The sequence below is a fragment of the Lissotriton helveticus genome, chromosome 7 (assembly GCF_964261635.1).
Source record: "Lissotriton helveticus chromosome 7, aLisHel1.1, whole genome shotgun sequence".
Taxonomy (NCBI): Eukaryota; Metazoa; Chordata; class Amphibia; order Caudata; family Salamandridae; genus Lissotriton; species Lissotriton helveticus.
In genome coordinates this window covers 398986023-398999164 of record NC_136068.1, presented here as the reverse complement: position 1 = coordinate 398999164, position 13142 = coordinate 398986023, and the positions used below count along the sequence as shown (strand labels likewise).

General features: G+C 47.1%; 1 protein-coding gene across 5 annotated transcripts in view; it reads left to right on the top strand.

The window, feature by feature from the left end:
• ATXN2L (ataxin 2 like) overlaps positions 1-13142 on the top strand; it is a 976149-nt gene that overhangs the window by 228455 nt on the left and 734552 nt on the right. For 3 of the 5 annotated variants that reach the window (XM_078652258.1, XM_078652261.1, XM_078652257.1), the window contains exon 10: positions 10724-10822. The exons of the other annotated variants lie outside the window; for them this stretch is intronic. In XM_078652258.1, the coding sequence (XP_078508384.1) occupies positions 10724-10822 (99 nt within the window). The remainder of the gene's footprint in view (positions 1-10723; positions 10823-13142) is intronic. 5 annotated transcript variants of the gene reach the window in all.

Sequence of the window (13142 nt, the reverse complement as noted above, 5' to 3'; positions counted from 1 at the left end):
CTCCGGTTGACAGCATGGCTCCTGAAGTAATCCAATATGGTCACCTACAATTTGATCCAGACTGTATGGATATTCTCAAAGAAGAGAAACGACCTTCCACGAGAAAGTCCTATACCTTCAAGTGTAAGCGATTCTTCCTATGGTGTGTGAACAATGGACACGATCCCATCAGGGTCAGGAACAGGTGATTTTACCTTATTTGCTGCATTTGGCTAGATCTGGGCTTCAGTTTGCTTCTATTAAAGTTCACCTTGCAGCGATCACAGCCTATAGGAAGTCCCCCAACCAGACTTCTTCCTTTAGAATTCTGGTGGTAAAGGATTTTCTGGAAGGTTTGAGAAAGGTTTACCCACCAGTCAGATCTCCCTCTCCTCCATGGGAGCTTAATATTGTTGACAAATTTGATGGGGGCTCCTTTCGAGCCAATTCTTAAAGCTTCCTGACAGCATTTAACGTGGAAAGTCGCGTTCCTAATGGCCATTACTTCGGCTCGCAGGGTGAGCGAGATCCAGGCTCTTCGCTGTAAGGAACCTTTTACTGTGTTCCATGCTAACAGGAGTCTCGGACTTCCACATTAACCAGACTATAACTTTACCTACTTTCTTTCCGAATCCTGCGAATCGTCCAGAAAGATCTCTCCATTCCCTAGATCTCAAGAGTGTTCTTAAGTTTTATTTGGACAGAACAAAGACACTGAGGAAGTCAGACCGTTTGTTTATTAATTATGGTCCTGTTAACACAGGTTCTGCAGTTTCTAAAAGATCCATTTCTAGATGGATTGTTTCTTGTATTCTTCTGTCATACCAGTTGGCCAACAAATCCCTTCCAGAGAAGCCAAATGCCCATTCCACTAGAGGAAAAGCTTCTACCACGGCTCTCCTGAGGAATGCCCCCATGGCAGAAATTTGTAAAGCAGCTACATGGCGATCAGTTCATACATTACTCGCCATTACTGTTTAGAAACGGAAACGCAGGCAGATGATCAGGTTGGGCAATCCTCATTGAGAAACTTGTTTGCTAATACTGTTTAACATGTATATGTCAAGGTAGTTTTCTGTGTTTTTTGCTCGTCCGCTCGGAAGTGGGTATGGGCTTGCTTCTCTATTCAGTGCTTAGGACTATTAATGAGTATCCCCTGGAAGAGAAAGATAAGTTACTTACCTGTAATCCTAGTTCTCTTCCAGGGGTATACTCAAAGTCATAAGCACCCTCCCGCTTCCCCGGACGAGCAGGAACAGTTAACTGGTTATTATTGCATCTTGTTTGCAGGTTCCTACAGGTTTCTTATACTGTACAAAAGAACTGACCTAACTGTCACCTGTGGTGCATGATGGGAGCAGGCTTCTCCTGGAGGCCTTGAAGGCAAACTGTTCAGATTCTCTGAGGCCTTAAAGGCGAGGTGCCAGTTTCCTTTTCTGTACAAGGATGTTATTTATTTATGCAGCCTTCTTTAGGCTAATTGCCTGTCATTACCTAGTTTCTTTGATGAAAATAAAAGGTTGTTTTGCGGAATGCAATTACTGTAAAAATCCTTCTCTTACATTATGTTATGGGTTATTTTCATACTAGAGAAATGCATGTAATTCTGGCTTTCTTAGCCTATTGGATATGTTTAGGGCTGTATATTATTGGTTTATACATGTATGTGTATAGTTTTTTCGTACTATGTACTCCTTTTCTACTATATACACATATATATGTATTATGCTATATGTTCCGGGTTCCCGCACATGGGCGGAGATAATTCAGGGCTTATGACTTTGATTATACCCCTGGAAGAGAACTAGGATTACAGGTAAGTAAGTTATCCTTTTCTTGCTGCATAATTGTATCCAACCTGCTGCATAACCTGATACTCCATTGCCACATAACCCCAGTGCCCATGCTTATGTCATTCAAGGTTTTGACTGCTACGGAGTGGCACCCTCTCTCTCATGGCTGTCTTTTTCACTTCCATCACTAAAATATGGGGAAGGTTAAAACTGAGAAAGATGGACACCGGTTCAGTCAAGAAATTGGGCAGAATACAGTCTGCTTAAATAACGTCAGAAGCCTCTCTGCCATGGTGGCAATGGTTTGGAAAGGGCAGCCCAGCACATGCCCTTTCCGAGCGTTTCCTTCCACATTTAGATGTATTTCTGAAAAGATGTCCTCTCTGTCCAGAACCTCCTTCCCCTCTTACAAAGGCAGCACCCATGTATGCATCAGATGAACAAGGGCGCCTTTAGCACACTCCCTGGGCCCTTCTCAAGAACGTTGGAGCAGGGTTCTTGCCGCACACAACAGATTGTGTTGCAGCTCATTAGAAACAGAACTACTGTGGGTGAAATACTGTGCACGTGGTAGGCTTCGCACGCGTTGCTGCGCGTTGTTGTTAATTTTAGAGCACTGCCCAAAATGTATTATTGCCGGATTCTTGGTGAATGTGAAAATTGTGACCTCGGAAAGATAGGTGGCGTAGCTAGTCATGCCAGTCTCTTAGCTTTGTTTAACTCACTGAGCAATCACACTGGCTTCTCACTACATTCGTCTGAATGTCTTGCTTGTACAAATACCCCACAGTCGTGTATCAGAGATGCCATGCTCATGGGTTGTATTACAGGCATGGAAAATAAGGTTAACTTGCCCCGGTTGTGTAGTTAAAGACAGGTGTAGTTGGGTTGCAGTGGGCTCTTCGCAACTCTGGGCCGAGTACCAGTGTCATTCAGCCTGTAGTACCAACGATAGCGGTGTCTCTGAAAGTTGTGGTTAGTAACTTAATTCAATTGTCACTTTTCTAATGCAACTCTGTTCGTAAACGTAATCCGAACATCTCTCCAGGTTAAAAACAAGCATTGGCATAGCCAATAGGTTGCGTCTTTGGGACCTTATAAGTGTTTAACCATCAACAGTTGATGTTGTTGCACCAAGGATATTGTACTGCATAACTAAATACTTATAAGGTCCCAAAGGCGAAACCTATTGGCTATGCCGATGCTTGTTTTTTTATAGTAGTTCTAATTTGAGCCGGTGTTTTCCTGCACTCCCAACTGCATTTAATTGTCAATACCAGCGCTTACAGTTCAAACTGGACCCAAAGGTTTTGGAGTCCTTTTTATAAGCACCATTTAAAGATATATTAAAACGCATTATAACACGCACAAGTGAAACTCATTTTTGCAGCGTAAATCTTTCTGGATTCACTATGCTGTGCATATTCCACAATCTGGTGGTTGGGTCCGGAATCGTAGTCTTTTTTTTTTTTTTTTTTGTCGTAGCCCAGGTGGGCGTCGACGTCCCACCATTTGGTGTACCTTCGGTTTTGCAGCGTGAATCTTTCTGGATTCACTATGCTGTGCATTATTCCGCGGTCTTGTGGTTGGGTCCGGATTCGTAGTCTTTTCTTTGTTTTTTTGTTTTATTTTGTAGCCCAGGTGGGCGTCGGCGTCACACCCCTTTGGGTGTATTTCCGGTGACGTCGGCATGCTTCCTGCGGAAGCTCCCACTCTTGGGCGCCATCTTCAGATTCTTTTTTTCCGCGGTCGGGTCTGGATCGTTCCCGTTTGGGCTCCAGACATTTTTGGAGAAAGAGGAAAGAAAATACAGAAAAGACGAGGAGAAGTCATCTGAAGACTACAGGGGACTTCATCGACGGAAAGCCGGCGAGGAGAAGGCGTTTTTCATCGAGATCATCGACGACCGTCGACGAACACGCGACCAGAGAGGCCCTGGACGCTCGATGATGGACAACACGCCGTTCAAGTTCTGCCGTAACTGCCACCACAAGTACGCGCAGAAGGACCAGCACCCGGTATGCAACCTTTGCCTACCGGTGGACCACGAAAGCGGAGACTGCAACGCCTGTTCCGCCTTCGCCCCGAAGACCCTTCGTGTGAGAGAGAGGCAGAGGGTAGCACACGCCACCCTGCAGGGGAAGGCCCCGACTCCGTCCCTCTACGAGCTGGGGATGTCCTCCGAGGAAGAAGACAACGCTGCCGCCGAAGACGACAGCTACACGGTCGTAGAGACCGATTACACGAAGACTTCTGACAAGGTAGGAGACTCTTCAGCCCCCAAGAACCCGAGAGACTCTGAGTCTAGAAAAATCGAGGGCAAGACCCCGAAAGCGCCGACGCCAAAAAAGGCGGCGTCCGCGACTACTCCCAGGCCCAGCGGATCCTCCGAGAAGGAGTCCCCGACGCCGAGGGCTGCGGATCAGCAGAAAACGTCGAAAATCGTCCCCCGAAAAGGATCGATCGACGCCGAGGGAGAAAGACCCGAAACTGACGACGATGACCAGAGACCCAAGATCCGGTCCGACGTCGACAACTTCGACGCCGAAAGGTACGGCGACGAACCATCCGCCGAAAAGAACGGCCGACCCATCCGACGCGGAACACGCGGCAGAGATGGAGAAGAAGAGAAGGCGCCTCGAGGCCGAAATGGAGAACATCATGCAGCGGAAGAAAGATTTCGATGCAAAGATGAAGGCCTTCACGATCCCTCACAAGACCAAGCCACCGGTGGTGGAGGCAGTCGAGGAGGAGGAAGAGATCGCCGAAGTAGTCGAGGAACAAGACCAGGACGTCGAGGTGATCGACGACCAGGAGGAGTACGAGAATCCCTACGATAGTTACAACTATGGGGAGGAAGAGGAAAGCAGGACAGACGCAGACTCGACACCCTCTGACGTACAGGAGGTAGATTACATAGATGTCGACACCGACAGCCCGGAGGAGGTGGTCGACACTTACCCCTAGAGGCCCTCGCCGCCGGACGACATCGGGGCCTACAACTCGGTGATACAAGCTGCCGCAGCAGCTTTCAAGCTCAAGCTCGACGAAGAGAAGCAGAAAGCAGACTTCCTTCTAGAAACATTGCTCCCAACACAAACGAGGAGCCAGTTCCTTCCAATGCTCGAGAGCGTCTTGGCTCAGGGGAAGGAAGCTTTCAGGGAGCCCGCAACATGCAAGGCAGTAACTCCCAGAACTGAGAAGAAGTACAAGCATGCCACAAAGGACCCAGCCTACATTCAGGGCACGGTCTCCGCAGACTCCATTATCACGGCCACAGCAAGGAGGAGGGCTAACGTACCCACTACCTCGGGCCCACCACCGGATAAGGAGAGCAAAAGGATGGATCTGGTGGGCAGAAGAATCGAACGGAATGCCGCGACCCACTGGCGCATGGCTAATTCCAACGCCCTGATAAACAGGCACATGTACCAAATCATGGAGGGACTGGGGCAGTTGGTGAAGGACTTGCCCCAGGATGCCAGGCAGAAAGCCGAAAAGCTGGTTGAAGAGGGAAAAAACGCGGCAAATTCTTGCCTTAAGACGGCCCTGGATGGGGCAGACACCGCCAGCAGGCTCATGATGATGGGCGTCACGGAAAGGAGGCACGCCTGGCTCAGGATATCCGGTTTCAATCCGGAGGTGCAACACAGCATCCTGAACACACCGTTCAACGGAAGCACGCTTTTCGGAACAACAGTTGATGAAACGCTCGGCCAACTGAAGAAAGATAACGAAACAGCAAGATCCATGGGAGCATTGCAGTTCAGAGGGAACAAGAGGGGCACCCCGTCACGGAGGCCCGGCGGGAGAGGCGGAAACCAGCCCGGTACATCACACCAGGTTTTCCAGCAAACGCACCAGGCAGACTCGCAGACTCAGCATGGCCATCAGAAGCAGTCCTGGCAGTACCAACAAAGAGGCCAGTCCTTTCGAGGGAGAAATGGACGGGGACAAAATAGAAGAGGGGGGCAGCAGCCCACCTCTAAGTGACTTCAAAAAACTCTGTGTGCCCGCCCACAAAAAAGATCCCAGGGAGCAGCACGTACAGATGGGTCAAGACAAACTAGACACCTACGACCACATGACACCAGTGGGAGGAAGATTAAGATTCCACCTCCGAGAGTGGAGAGAAATCACATCAGACAAATGGATCCTCAACATTATCCAATTTGGATACTGCATAGAGTTGGAGGGGAGGCCAACAAGCAGAAAACCAAAAAGAAAGCCACTAGCAGGCAAACAGCTGCAGTGTCTGCAGGAGGAGGCAAAGGAACTCCTGCGGAAGCAGGCCATAGAACGGGTACCCTTCAAGGAAAGAAACACAGGAGTATACTCAACGTACTTCCTGGTACCAAAGGTAGACGAGACAATGAGACCCATTCTCGACTTACGGTTCATGAACAAATCCATAAGAACGCAAAAATTCAAAATGACCTCCCTGCAAGAGGTGCTCCCACAATTGCAGATCGGGGACTTCATGGTCACAATAGACCTCAAAGACGCATACCTGCACATTCCAATGAACAGAAAGCACAAGCACATGCTCAGGTTCACTGTCGGAGAAAGCCACTACCAGTTCACGACACTGGCCTTCGGTCTAAAATCAGCACCAAGAGTTTTCACAAAGTGCCTCGCAGCAGTCGCAGCGCACCTAAGAAGGCAAGGAATACACGTATACCCTTACCTGGACGACTGGCTGGTGAAAGCAAACTCATACCAGAAATGCAAGCTGCACGCACATACAGTGACAAGCACGCTCATAAACCTGGGTTCTCCATCCATTGGAAGAAATCATCAATGGAGCCACAACAAGTGAAGATCTTCCTGGGAGCACAGATCAACACCTTACAGGGCAAGGTGTTCCCCAGCGAGAAGAGGGCGAGGGCGCTGGTGAAGGAAACTCGCCTCTACCGGAAGGGACAAGCTCGGACAGTGAGGACTGCGAGCAAGATCATGGGGATGATGGCATCATGCATCCACCTGGTACCGAATGTACGACTCCACATGAGACCCTTTCAAGAATGGCTACAGGAGCAATGGTCACAAGCTACAGGCAGTTGGGAGGATCTAGTGGTTGTAACGCACGCAGTGCAGAAGGAGATGACATGGTGGACCATGGAGAACATAGCAAGGGGAAAGCCTCTAACGCCCCCAACGCCAACAGTGACCATCACCACAGACGCATCCCTGAAGGGATGGGGCGCTCACATGGAGGAGCTCAAGGTGAGGGGACTGTGGACACCAACAGATGCGACAAAGCACATCAATTACTTAGAATTGAAGACAATCTTCCTTGCACTGAAAGCCTTTCAAACAAGACTATACAAACACAAGGTGTTGATACAAACAGACAATACCACTGCGATGTTCTACATCAACAAGCAGGGGGGCACACAGTCAGCCCCGCTTTCAACGCTGGCGCAGGAGATATGGAGATGGGCCATCCCTCTCAAGATAGACCTGCTGGCCATACACCTGCCAGGGAAGGACAACATACAAGCAGATTGGCTCAGCAGGCAGACATCGGCATCCCACGAGTGGGAGCTCAATGCTCAGGAGACAAGGCGCCTATTCGACAGATGGGGAACTCCATCGGTGGACCTGTTTGCCACACGCCAGAATGCAAAATGCCAAAACTTCGCATCCAGGCAGCCCGAGGAAGGATCACTAGGGAATGCCCTATGGATAGATTGGTCAGGGACATTTGCCTACGCCTTTCCCCCGATACCACTGATGCAAAGAGTACTGAGCAAGTGCAGAGCGAGCAACATGACACTGATACTGGTCGCACCACAGTGGGCGAGGCAGACATGGTACTCGCAGATCATGGAGATGACACAGTGTGCACCCCACAGATTCAGCAGGAGGAAAGACTTACTCTCCATGCAGAACGGAGAAGTGCTACACCCAGAGCCAGAGAGCATGAGCCTAGTAGCGTGGCTCCTGAGGACATAGAGTTCGCACATTTAAGATTGCCAGAAAGTACCCTGAGGGTCCTGCGGGAGGCAAGAAGGCCTAGCACTCGGAAGTGCTATGTTGCGAAATGGAAAAGGTTCACAATATGGTGCAGACAAGAAAGACTTCACAATAAAATGAAGGACTCCACAGTGCTAAAGTACCTGACGCACTTGCTAGAGAAGAACCTTAGCTCATCCTCCCTGAGAGTTCACTTGGCAGCGATAGTCGCCTACACAAGGGGAGAAACTTGCAGGAGTTTCTTCACATCACAGGTGGTGAAGAGGTTCCTAGAAGGTGCGAAGAGGATCGCACCACCCAAGCGGGTGCCGCCACCTGCATGGAACTTGAACATAGTCCTAACGGAACTCATGAAGGAGCCCTTTGAACCACTCCACAAGGCGTCCTTAAAGATGCTAACTATGAAAACAGCTTTCCTGGTTGCAATAACGTCCTTGCGCAGAGTAAGCGAGCTTCAGGCTCTGACGCTACAAGAACCCTACATACAAATACACAATGATAGAGTTGTGATGAGGACTGACCCACACTTCATGCCGAAGGTTGTATCTAAATTTCACATGAACCAGTCTATACAGATACTGCCGCAGAGCGAGCTCTGCACACCCTGGACGCCAGAAGGGCAGTCATGCACTACATTGAGAGGACGAAGGGACACAGGAAAACAAAACAGTTCTTTGTGTCATTCGCCAACAGTTACATGGGAAAGGCAGTAAGCAAAAAGACCATTGCACGATGGATCGCACAGACAATTCAACTCTGCCACAAGCGTGCAGGACAAGAGCTAGCAGAGGGGACACGTGCCCACTCCACTAGGAAAAAGGGTGCTACAATAGCCTTCCTGGCTAACACACCCATACAAGACATATGCCTGGCGGCAACATGGGCTTCGGTGCACACGTTCACGAAGCACTACTGTGTGGACATACAGATGAACAAGGAAGCTCAAGTTGGACAGAAGGTGCTACAGCACATATTCAATACCCAACGCTCATCTTCCACCCAACCGCCACAGAGATGAGAAACCGCTACAAAATCTATGCACAGCATAGTGAATCCAGAAAGATTCACGCTGCAAAACGAATAGTTTTCTTACCTGTCGGTGTAGTTTTGCAGCTAGAAGATCTTTCTGGATTCACTAGCGAACCCACCCACCTCCGCCAGAAAGATGAGGCTGGAGAGAGAAGAGGTGGAAATAGAAAATTGGAAAAGACTTTGAAGGTACAAAGCGGTAAAATATCACCTGAATAGAACATTGCCATTACTTCGGAAACGAAAGAAACACGGAAAAAAAGAACCCGAAGATGGCGCCCAAGAGTGGGAGCTTCCGCAGGAAGCATGCCGACGTCACCGGAAATACACCCAAAGGGGTGTGACGCCGACGCCCACCTGGGCTACACAAAAAAAAAAACCAAAGAAAAGACTACGAATCCGGACCCAACCACAAGACCGCGGAATAATGCACAGCATAGTGAATCCAGAAAGATCTTCAAGCTGCAAAACTACACCGACAGGTAAGAAAACTATTCGTTACGTCGGCGTGCTTCCGGCAGAAGTTACCACCCTTGGGCGCCATCTTCAGATTCTTTTTTCCGCCGTTGGGTCTGGATCGTCGCGTGAAGCTCCAGAAGTTTGGAGGAGAAAAGGAGGAAATACAGCATCTCTTAAACGGTGAAGACCTGAGAAGATCGGGAGAAGAGGACCATTAGAGAAGAGACGACGAAGAAAGGAGAGAACTTCGAAATCTTCGACGTCCTTGGAGGAATGCGCACACAGGGGGCCCCCTGAGCGCAGGGATGTACAAGACGCCCTTTAAATTCTGCAAGAACTGCCACCACAAGTTCGCACAGAAGGACCAGCACCCAGTCTGCAACCTCTGCCTGCCAATCGATCACGAGAGCAGAGACTGCAACGCCTGTAAATGTTTTATTTACAAACTGCAATGTTATTGTACGTAATGTTTTACATGCTCTTTGGCTTTTATAACACGCACAAGTAAAACGCCTTTCTGATATAGCTTTTATTTATAGACTGCGATGCTGTTATTGTGCGTGCCGTTTAATATGCTTTTTGTATTTTTTAACCTACAGTGCTTAATTTGAGCTAGTGGCTTCTGGGACTCACCAAGGCACTTAATTATTAATACTGACGCTTATAGAGCAAACCTAACCTACGATACTTCAGTTGTATATAATGTATTTTTAGGTTATATAGAAGATGCCTGAAATTGTCATACCACTTTTTGTATTATAACTTATAACTTTTAAACATGCTGCACAACATTCACAATACTATACAACACATATTAAAAACGTTAACAAATCCCATAGCTCTGTCAAAGCACTTATAACGCCCCAAAGGCAAGACCTATTGGCTATGCCAAAGCTTAACATTCCTGTCTGTGTTTATCCATATTTATTTTGTGGTTTGCGAATAAGTGGAGTAAAAAATGGTACATTTGTACATTTATTTAACTGATAATTATACACTCCTACTTTGATGCCGGTCGTGTTTTAGCAAATTCAGCAGTGAAATATAGCAAAACACTACAACCACAGGTAAATATTAGCGATTTACTCCAAATATATTTTAACATATGCCTGTATTTAAAGATATCTTAACCTGTTTTTCAACTCTCCATGCTGTGTATCTGCTCATCTGTTGTCTTGGAATTCAAAATAGACAGCATGGAAAGTCACTAATTGGAAGCACCATTTTCAGTATTTTTCCACCTTAATAAATAAATACAGATGGGAAACATTGTTTTCTATCTGTATTTATCTGTAAAAGTATGTAAATAGGGGAAACTGGAAGCCTTTAATTGTAATATATGAGACTAAAACTGCTTTGCCCATGTGATACCGTAGAAGTGTTGCTTTTCTGACTGTGGCACGCTAGGCGTGTTTTTAAACTGCGAATGCTATGTGAAAGGCAGTTCGTTCTACAGCTCTGATTTGCATTTCTGCTCTTGATAGGGTCCTCTAGAATGTCTCCGAAAGCTCAGCGTCCTGTACGTGGTGCCAAGACCGTATCTTCTCCATCAAATCGCCCAGTGGAAGTTTCACTTGTCCCAGGTCACTGAGTTTAAAATGTTGTGTACAGTCTGCTTTTTAAGTGTGCAAAATGTAAATGTAAAAGGAAGGATAGTAATGAAAGAAGAGTTCCTTGAGAGGACTGAATTGCTTAAAAATGTCCATTCCTTCCTGGTGCTAGAGTCTGGATGACCGTTACAATGTTAAATGAGCCATCATCTTTTTCAATTACGGAAGACGTTTCATAGGTGCATTGACGCCAGTGTGTTCTTCTCGTGTGATATTTACTCAATTATATTTTGACTTATTTTATTTAAACTATCTTCCACTTATGTTTTCAACTGTTTATATTAAAACAGCATGTGCCTATAAAATTGCTTGATGCTTTTCCATCTCATTGGGTGTATATGAGTACCCATAAGGCTGACGATTAGACATCAAAATACCTAGTACTGTTGCGTGTCTTAACTTTAACAAAGAGCATGTGCTTATGGATGGGATCCTGGAACTCTTATGTTCGAGGCATGTGAGCTGTAGATCAAATGCTTTGCATACTCCTGCCATCTAATGTTGGGTCCGGATGTTTGCAAGTTGTTTTTCTTTGAAGAGGTTTTTCCAATCAAGAGGTAGGTGACTCCTCCTTTCGGTAATGGTGCGCATGGGCATCGACTCCATTGTTAGACTGTTTTTTTCCGCCATCCAGTTTGGAAGTGTATTGCTGTGCTCCGGTACGAAACTGTTCTTTGGGTTGTCCTCTGTGCGCAATCCACTTTACCCTTGATTGTATTGGTTTTTGGTACGCGTATCCCACTTCGCCTCTTATCATATCGGTCGACAAAACTTCTATTTCGATCAGAAACACATGGAAGGCCGTCGGGCCTCACCTCGTCGGTCCACCTCGCAGTCGATGGAACAGACTCCATTTAAATAATGTCCTCTGTGCCAGCCAAAGTATTTACGCGCTGACTCGCACGAAGTGTGCAACTTGTGCTCATCACCGGAGCACAATGCAAAGAGTTGCAACGCGTCCAAATCTTCCAATTCTTCCAATTCGAAGAGAACGCTCTGCGATCGTCAGGTTTGATGTCATGAAATGCAGAGCCAAAACATTGAATCCACGCCGGGTATCTTTGGAGAAGGTTCTGAGCAAGAAGATTACAACCCGTAAGGGGCTGAAGAAGACCAGGAAGAACCTGTATCCATTTTGAAATCAGACTGACATAGAAGAACAAGTGCTGCAAGGTCAACCTATCATGAGTACTGAAAACCCTTACCCAAAATACATATTCAGCCGAAGCAAACTGCTCCGGTCCCACCTCCACCTTCGTGCCACGTCGGCACAGAGAAGATGTTTTCAACGTGCACACACCTTTAGCCCTTTGTGTGCTTTCATTAGTGAACACACGCAAAAGCCAATCCTGTGTGAGAGGAGTCAGACTCAGTCAGCAAATGAATTCACACACTCAAAAACTGAACCCTAGGCCAATTGTTTTTGTATAAAAAAATATACGGTTTATTTTTAGAACCAAGCAAGCCTGGTACAGGTAAGCATTAAATACTTTTCAGTAATAAGTTACTGGGTATAGAATAGTTTGAAAATGCAATAGGAATTGTTTGTTTGATTTACAGGGGAGCAGTAGTATGCAACACTTAGCAAATACAGTACATTGGAATGAATAGACCTTTTCAATAAATTGCAGGTAAGTTACTTTTACGTTACTTTTTCTAACTCTATGCTGGATGCTTAGATTCAGCACTGGGACATGTCCTGCAAACAGGTAAGAAAACATTTTTTGGTTATTTGTACGATTTTTAAAGAAAAGCCTTAGTTTTCAAAACTCCACACTTAGTCGTTTTTTTTCGAGGGAAAATTGTCAATGTTCTACTATGGAGGGAAAACAAGTTTTCGGTTTGCAGGTAAATAAACAACTGTTGGAGATAAGGATCTGGGGGTAGACTCGGGGGTCTCCAAGGGTTCGTGATGCACTGGAATTGCGCCCTCAGCGGCACTAGGGCAGCTGGGTGCAGTGTTAAAGCCCAATGTTATCCTGTGGTGCATAGGGGGTCTCCGGTAGGTGGCTGCTGGCAAGCAGGCCACAAGGCTGTGGGAGCAAAGCTCCTAGAGTTTAGCCCAGGGCAAGTTGGGGGCCAAAGTAGCACCAAAGGTGCCCCCTCAGCGGCACGAGGGCGGCCAGTTGCAGGGTGCTGTTTTGAGGTTGGCTGCCCTGTTTCCAATGGAGAACTTCCTGGACAAAGAAACACTGCAGGCTCGGGGACAAGGATCTTCCAGGTGCGACCACCACTTCGAAGGGTAATTTGGGATGTTGCGGGTTGGTTAGGCACCGTTGGTTTGGGCACACAA